The sequence below is a fragment of the Oxyura jamaicensis genome, chromosome 4 (assembly GCF_011077185.1).
Source record: "Oxyura jamaicensis isolate SHBP4307 breed ruddy duck chromosome 4, BPBGC_Ojam_1.0, whole genome shotgun sequence".
In the NCBI taxonomy this organism is placed as follows: Eukaryota; Metazoa; Chordata; class Aves; order Anseriformes; family Anatidae; genus Oxyura; species Oxyura jamaicensis.
Genome location: NC_048896.1, coordinates 9,957,612 through 9,965,656, shown reverse-complemented (window position 1 = coordinate 9,965,656; position 8,045 = coordinate 9,957,612). Strand labels below are relative to the sequence as shown.

At 41.9% G+C, this 8,045-nt stretch overlaps 1 protein-coding gene across 3 annotated transcripts in view; it reads right to left on the bottom strand.

Moving 5' to 3' along the window:
- Positions 1-642: 642 nt before the first annotated feature.
- The window catches only part of TAF1 (TATA-box binding protein associated factor 1), a 31,909-nt gene continuing 24,506 nt past the window's right edge, over positions 643-8,045 (bottom strand). For 2 of the 3 annotated variants that reach the window (XM_035324316.1, XM_035324319.1), the window contains exons 34-39: positions 7,550-7,617; positions 7,352-7,468; positions 3,702-3,800; positions 3,273-3,423; positions 2,326-2,503; positions 643-1,259 (exon numbers count right to left, since the gene is read on the bottom strand). In XM_035324316.1, the coding sequence (XP_035180207.1) occupies positions 1,043-1,259; positions 2,326-2,503; positions 3,273-3,423; positions 3,702-3,800; positions 7,352-7,468; positions 7,550-7,617 (830 nt within the window). In that variant the 3' untranslated portion in view covers positions 643-1,042. The remainder of the gene's footprint in view (positions 1,260-2,325; positions 2,504-3,272; positions 3,424-3,701; positions 3,801-7,351; positions 7,469-7,549; positions 7,618-8,045) is intronic. The other variant, XM_035324317.1, reaches the window with a different exon arrangement.

Genomic DNA, 8,045 nt, shown 5'->3' with positions numbered 1-8,045 from the left:
CGGGAGGGAGGGCGGGGAGAGCGCGGCGCGGCTTTGTCACTCGGGTATCCTTCCGCGCGGAGCCATTGCGACAAACGCGGCCGCACTGCGCGTGCGCGCGGGCACGCCGGGAAGGCGAGGCAGGGCTGGGCAGGGCTGGGCCTCGGGGCCGCCGCCGCCCTGAGGGGAGCCATGAGGCGGCCGGGGGGCTTCGAGCCTCCGAGCCCCTGTCCGCGCTGCGCAGCGCCGCGAGCCTCCTCTGCCCCGGCCCCAACAGCCCCAGGGGTGTGTGGGGGGCGAAATAGCAATAAAGAGAGCAAAGCCTGACAGCTTCTGGAGTTTTATTTACATCGCCCTAGCCGGCAGCGCAACAGCGGGGCTCTGTACACAGCCTTTGTTTTCGGAGGGCTAAAAATAAGGAGGCTCGCTCCCAGGAATAATGAGAGCTATTTTTAGAACGCAAGTAGCCTGGGAATTGCTGAAGACTCAAATTAGCAAAGTCTGATTTCTGGGACTAATTGCAACTTAGAAAAAAAAAATAGGGCAGCTGTTCACTGAAGTACTCAAGGCGGTTAAGCAATTAGCAAAACCAGCCTGGGATAAGTTGTCAGCGCGTTCATATTGTGCTCCCAAACCAAAGCGTTCCCTTTAAGATACAAGAAATATAATTGTTTATCAAAACAACAGCATGAATTTTACTCAGAGCAACTATTTTTTTCCCCTGATGAACAATGCATGGATTCACCAGGCTAGTAGTTACGATAAATTATTTTACATCTGTTAAAAATGAAGAACAAATTCATGAAGTCTTCATCTGGATTCTAGAGCTACAAAAGGGCAAAACAACCCAATACTTCAGCAGGACATGCTTGTCTAAAGATCGTTCTTCACCACATACTTACTCAGCCTCACATCTATAACTCATTAAAATACATAAAAAGGCTACTTCTTGCTAACACAGTCTGCACCACACTGTTCCTTGTACCAAACTGGGACAATAGAACACTGGAGCCAAGAGCAGCCCGAGATGACCATCATCTCAGGGAAAAGGATTTTCCTTCGGTTATTCATCTGAGTCCAGGTCACTGTCTCCTGCAATGGAATGAAAATCTTCACTGTCTTCCTCATCCTCAGACAGATGGACCTGACTTAATACGCTCGGTCCACAACGCTGTTCCTCTTCTTCTTCCTCTTCTTCAGAGATCTCGTAGCCTCCGATACTGCTGAAGCTAGTATCTCTTGTGTTGGATTTGGGGTCTGGTTCTTCATAGCTGCCATAGCTAGAAGAAATGATACACTCTTATTACACAGTAATTTCAAATCAGCTATTGATATCAGCAATTCTCCACTGAACTTCTATCTAACTTCTCTGAAAGTTCCCTGGTCTCAGGTCCTTGTGGAACACTTGGAACCGCTGTGTGCTTTAATTCTGTCAATGGCCAATTTTTAAAAATAAAAAACAGTTCTGATGAAACAATTCTCTACTGGCATCCTCACCCCACTTCGATATACTCAGGGTGGGAAAAGCAACTGAATGCTCCAAAACCTTCCATCTGTCACCGTTACTGGAGACAAAAAGGCAGACAGCATAAAAACACCACCAGAGCAGAGCCCGTTCACATCTCCTCCAGCCTCTTCTACTGGCTGTTGTCAAGGTATTGGGCTTGATCATCTCTGTTACGACAGAGCTTGCCCAAATAATTATCCTTGGCAAATATCAGTAACAGCATTAAGGTACTGAATTCCATGAGTAAAAAATGAACAGAGAATCTAATGCTAATATGCCACAGAACAGCCAAACAAGGAAGAGTAAGTCAGTACTTTCTCAAGACAGTGCAGAAAATAGAGCTGTCCTTGTCATTTTCTAAGAATGGAACTCCTTCCAAAATACAGAATATGCATATTCCTGTTCTTTTGGACGTGCATATTCCTTTCAAGGAAGGAAATGCTTATTCTTAGAGAAAAAAATCAAACATGCATGAAGTTAATCAGTTAATCGGCTAAATCACCTTTTAACTTCAAAGGCATCTCAGTTTCTGAGACAATCTATAAAAAGCTTTATTTGCATTGCTTTCAAAAAACACTATGGAAGTTATTTAACTTACAAGAAAAAAAATCATTTTACTTTTGATTTAACTAAGTTTTTTCATTAGAGTCTAACAGAAAAGCCAAAGTTCTGTCAGTAAGTAGTAACTTGCAACTACGGCTGCCACATTAAAACCAGTGACAGAATAACCTAAAAAACAAGATACTCCTCAGCTTTTCACAATAAACACTTTAGAAACCTTTAAGAGAACATATTTTGGTGTGAAGAATTGCTTTAGTAAGATTCCAAGCTCTAATTACCTGATATTACTGTCCTCCATAACCTGAGATGTCTCCCCACCATCACCTTCATAAGACATCATGCTTTCTTCATTGTCCATGCCCATTCGCGTGTTCTCTTGCAGAACGTGAGGTTGTTTAGGTCTCACTGGATTGGTCTCCACATCTGAATCACTGCCACTCTCACTCAGTTGGATAGCTGTGCAATAAACCGACATTTGGTCATAAATCCACAGGTTTGTTCTGTCAGTTACATACCCATCGTCTTTCTGGGAAGGGCACAATATTGACTGTAAGGAACGTATGCAAAGCAGTTCATTGAAAATGTACTACAAATGGTATCTGGGAGGTCATACCCATTTCTGACATTCAAAACCAACCTGATTACCCCCACTACTCAAAAGGCCTGATCTACTTGTCAGTTCTGAACAATTCTCCACCATCATCCCTAATAGAATCATCATCATCCCATCAGAAGCCATCTCAAAATACTACCATATGCTATTCCGCACGGCAACTTCTTCAGCAGAACAGGGAAACAATGTGAAGAACCTTCACGCTCCTCTTCCAGTTCTCGATAACTCTGTCCACACTGTTTCATACCAAAATAAATGTTGTGCTTTAACTAAACTCTGCCCAATTCTATTGTGCACACCAAAGCATTGTCCCAGTCTTTTCTGAACCATGTGCAAATTCACTATGAAATACATTTGACCAGATCTTAACTCATTCTTCCGTATCCATACTCAAAACACTTCCGTTCCACTTTGTTTTGAGTTCCATTTATTTTTTTTTTTCATCTTGCCCTTTCACTCCTCCTTTACGACCACTAGACCACATGGCCTACCTATCCCTATTTTCATTTCGGCTCTGCTGTATGTCTTTGTGATGGTAAGGAAAGAAGATTAGCTGGGTTTGTGATTGACTGGTTCCTATTCAACCTTTTTTATATAACAAGGGAAACATACATGAGAAAGGATTATCTCCTTCTTCATCACTGCCATCATCATCATCCTCTCCATCTGACATGAGCAAGTCTTCATAGAGGACACTGGCCTGGGGCTGCTGGGCTGATCCTTCTTCTTCATCAGCAAGGTCACCATCTGCATCTTCAACTTCCTAGGTCGTACAGGACAGGGACAGTGAAGATCAAACAACATATAAACTACTGCCACTTCCAGCACATGCCTGCTACTCATCACACAGTTCCCTCCGAAGTATTCTCTCGCTTCATAATGCTAACATTTAACACTACATTTAAGTGGCTAGCTATCGCTATGAATACTGCTGTCTTTCAGGGTGCCAGACACAGAAGACAACCCTTATTCTATGGAGACTTCCACCACAAGGACACAAGTCAACACATAGACTGGCTGGGTTTCTGGAAATATACTCACTGGGGCTGGAGTCTTAGGTTTCCCATCATCATCCTCATCAAACCCTTCAATATCTACGTCAGAGTCTTCCTCGCCCAGCCTACCTCGCCCCTGGCGCATCTGAATGGGGAACACAAATAGCAATACCATTGAGGAAGGTGCTATTCGACACGAGCCAAAGGGTATGACGGACATCCAGACCACAATGATGGGTAGGGAAACAAGGAGTTGGGAGGGTAGGGGGAAGTATATATTCATCTCACTCTCAGAGCAAGGATCCTCTCTCTATTCCAAGATCAGAGAGCACACAGTCTCCACACACCTTTACCTGATGTGCTCATCTGTGAAAAGGAAATTTCCAGCCTTAAAAGTGTCCAAGATCTTTGTTTACCTAGCCTATTTCTGGAAAGGATCGCTAGATCTTAAAAAGTGAATGTTTTCATGGGATATTTTCAAAACGGACAGCAGTTTCCAACACATTTTCTCCTGCCCTTCTCTTCCATTCTTCCCCCAGTCACCATGAGGACAAGGTAGAGAGGACATGCAGATTCTGTCTTAAAGACTGTAAACTGGAAATCTATGGAAAACTTAAGAACTTCAAAATCTAGAAGGCATTCTCAAAGTCAAAGACAATCAAAATAATAAATGGAACCATTCATATTCAATCTCTATTGGTCTGGATTGTTCAGATCAGCTCCCCATGTCTTTATGGTACCAACTTCAATCTCATGACCCTCCTCACCTCCTTTCTCCTCCTGATCATTTATTTTCACGCCTGTATTACTTTATCTCCTTCTGCTAGTCCTTCTACTCTAACACACCTTTTTTTTCTTGTTTAATACAGAGTAAACACTACGAAAAATATTCTATGGTTATTGTAACCCGTTCATTTGTGGTGATTTAATACCTGTAACCTGTCAGTTTTTTTCTTTTACAAGAATGCATCTGTAGTGGCAGCCTAGACCTATCCCTTCCTAGGTGTTTGTACAGATTCTAATCATCACTGGATGGAACCACAGCAAGCTAATTATGATCCTCCAAAACCGTAGGACATACTTCACCATTTCCCTATTCAGAATCAATAAGGGATTGCGTATTAGCACGCCGCAGTGTGAGTCACCAGGTTTCTACTCCCAGAAGTAGTGAAGCAAACAAATATCTGGCCTTAGGCAGATTCTTTTGCAGTGTCAAATTTCCCAGTGCTCTTTACATGTTTGCTTTCCCATCAGAGCACTCAAAATGAAGGAAATTACAGAGCTTTTGAAACAGGTTCCATTTCTGCTTGGGAAGCCTGCTGATTTTTGTCACCTGGTTCCTACCAAGTAGTTGCCTCCTTTCAGTAATTTGCTTATACACCCCAACTCTCCAAGCACATGAAGAGATGGAGGATTCTGAGTTCCTCACTTCTCTGGGGTTGTGAAAGGAGTGTCCATAGCAGGCAAATTGCTCTCATCTTGATAGACTGAAGCATTATGTGACATACTGAGGGAGGGGTTGGTATCATGGCCAATATGTGGAAACAGGACATATAACGTTCTCAGGCACCGATGTGGCACTAATATAATATCTAGAGAGGCAAGACTGGGATTTCAGAACCAAATGCAAAATGCATGCGTTTGGCACAGTGCTTATATTATTAAACACTGGTTCAACAAAATAAAACATTTATCCTTAAAAGATCAAAGATGGTAAAACGCAATGGCTCTCAACCTCAGGGCTGAAGTTTGCCAAACAGATTTTAAAATGGAAGGCAGTACTTCTATGCGGTGCAGTCCTGCAGAGGCCAAAATTGTAAATGGACTCCAAAAGGATTACACGGGTTTATAGGGAATAGGCCTCTCTGCAGCTCATGAACACAATGGTCCAGACACAACTACAGTTTAAGGTGCCTGAGCTGCCAATTGCCAGGAAGGCTTCACTGTAAGAAGAATCACTGTACCTTTGCATCCACTTACTTCTGGTCCCTGCCAGAGACAGAAGACTTGATTACATCAACCTTTGGTTTGACTCAGTATGGCCCTTTTTATGTTTCTACAGTGGGGGTGGTGTAACCACAGACACTGCTATTGGAACTGGAAAAAAAAATCTTTATCACACATGAAATAGCCGAGCTTCAACTTTCAATCAATTCTGTGGAAATCACTGTCTCAAGATTCCCTAAAACTAACACGAGAGATAAACAGGGCTTTGGATAAAGTGCTCTAAAAGCCTGTAGTTTGCATTCAATTTGACCTTTGAACAGTTAATGAGGAACTACAGATTAGGATTTTGATTAAATGCCCTTTTAAATACATAGTTTAAATATCATGACAATCCTAGAAGTGTTAAGAGCAGAAGTAATACAGTTTAAATTAGGCAAAACAGGCTTCCTAAGAATTTAAACAGACATGTAAACCATAGACAGCTCTCTACTTGCTGTATTTGCTTTTTATATCCTGGAGTCCAGCTCCTGAAGACACATATGGGGAGATAAGTATTAGTCATCACAACTACATTTGAGCGAAAGCCAAGCAACCATCAGCAGACCTGCCATCTGTGACAAGTTTGGGAGTGTAGGAAGCAGGAATGCATCTGCAGCCAAGAAGCATGGGGAAAGGGTGGCCATCAGATGACAAGTTCAGGGGAGGCGCTTGCTTCAGCAAGCAGAGAGAAGGAGCTCTCAGAGACAGAGCAGGAGAAAAGACAACTAATAAGCAATTCACTGCTCAGGCCTCTCTTCCTCTCTCCTGATCACCAACTTGGAAAAAAATCAGAACAGGTAACACTGCTCGTGGGAAGGAAACCATCAGACGGAGAGAAGAATGTTATTTTAGCCCCTGTTTCTCTGAGGCATTGGGGTAGTTCTCCATTCCATTTAATCTTGGTTGAAATGCATCAGTATTGTTTCAACAACTAATCTCCAAAGACTCCATAGCTGCCTGGCACTTCACACTGCCAAGGAGGACTTTTACTGTGTCATTCAGTTTCAGTATTCCCAACCCATTAAATGAAATCATCATTGCTAGAAATTTCTTCCTAGCTTCTTGAATGGCCTTTGTTTTGTTTCTGTTGGTGACAGTGGGTTGTGTTTTTGTTGTTGTTGTTGTGGTGTTTGATTTGGTGGGAAAGGATGGTTATGTTAAACACTGCCCACAAATTTTGGACTGATATCCCAACTCCAGCCATGTAACCTTTGTACATGTATTGCCTATACAAATTTTAAATTTGTTTTTCTTAAAAGTAATCTTCATATATTGTTCTTGAACAACAAGACCTTCTTTTCTGCTCTGACTTAACTAAAATTAAATGCAGCTTTCCAGATGTAATCTCAGACACTAGGATGACATTCCCTGAACTGTTTCCTAATTTATCAGGCAAATTCCAAATCAAAGAAGTGATTAACATTTTCAGCAATAAGAATTTAAGTTCCCCTTGATACTGCAAAGGCAATTTTGCTTTTCAGGAATGAGTCTGTCATTCCAAGTGAAAGAAAATTTTCACTGATGTTTTTAAAAACAGCCAAACAGCCCAAGAATATTAAGGAAAAAAAAAAAAAAAAGCCTAGAAGATAAGCTGCAGGCTGATTGAGAACAGGAAACAAGAAGCATCTCAAGATCAAATATCCAAGAAACTGAAACTTAAAAACAAAGAAACAAACAAACAAAAAATGAAAACTTTGCGTGGTCACTTGCCTGTGGAGTGTAGGGACCAGGGGTCATAGGATCAAGGCTTTCCAGATCTGCCTCCTCTAGCGCTGCTTCCTTAGCAGTAGAGATGTCTCTCTCAAGTTGAGTCAGGTGCTCATCGTACTAAGAACAAAGAAGCTTGCTGAGGTTACAGAACAGAAAACCCAAACATACAAAAATATTACAATAGACTTGTCCACATACCTCAGCTAAAGTTTGATAACAGATGTTTACGATCTCCTGGGCTGTTTTTGTATACTGACTGTCTGGCCCTGTAGCAATAAACAAATCTCTTTATGCATTCTGACATTTGCTCAGCACCAGCTGGTGAGACAGAAAGACTGTTTTTGGTTACACAGCTCTGATAAGACAGGTCCCTAAATCCCACCACTTTCTGATTTAAAGAGACACATAAGGCAGGGTTCACATTCTGCTAACAAAGAGCAACCAGTTTGTTCCAGCATTAAAAATATTATTTGGGAAAGTTGTACCATGTCAGCTTCAAGTAAATTCCCAGAAACAAATCACTGAAACAGAAATGTGTAGTGCACAAGCAGGAAATCCTTCCAAAATGTAACTGCCCCAAATCCACAGAGCAAAATAGTAAATAAGGCACCACGTGATAGCAAAAATGTTACTGTTTAAGCATCTCCTTTCTCAGCAAGAAAGGAAAGAAACAATCAAGCTCAGGATTCATAGC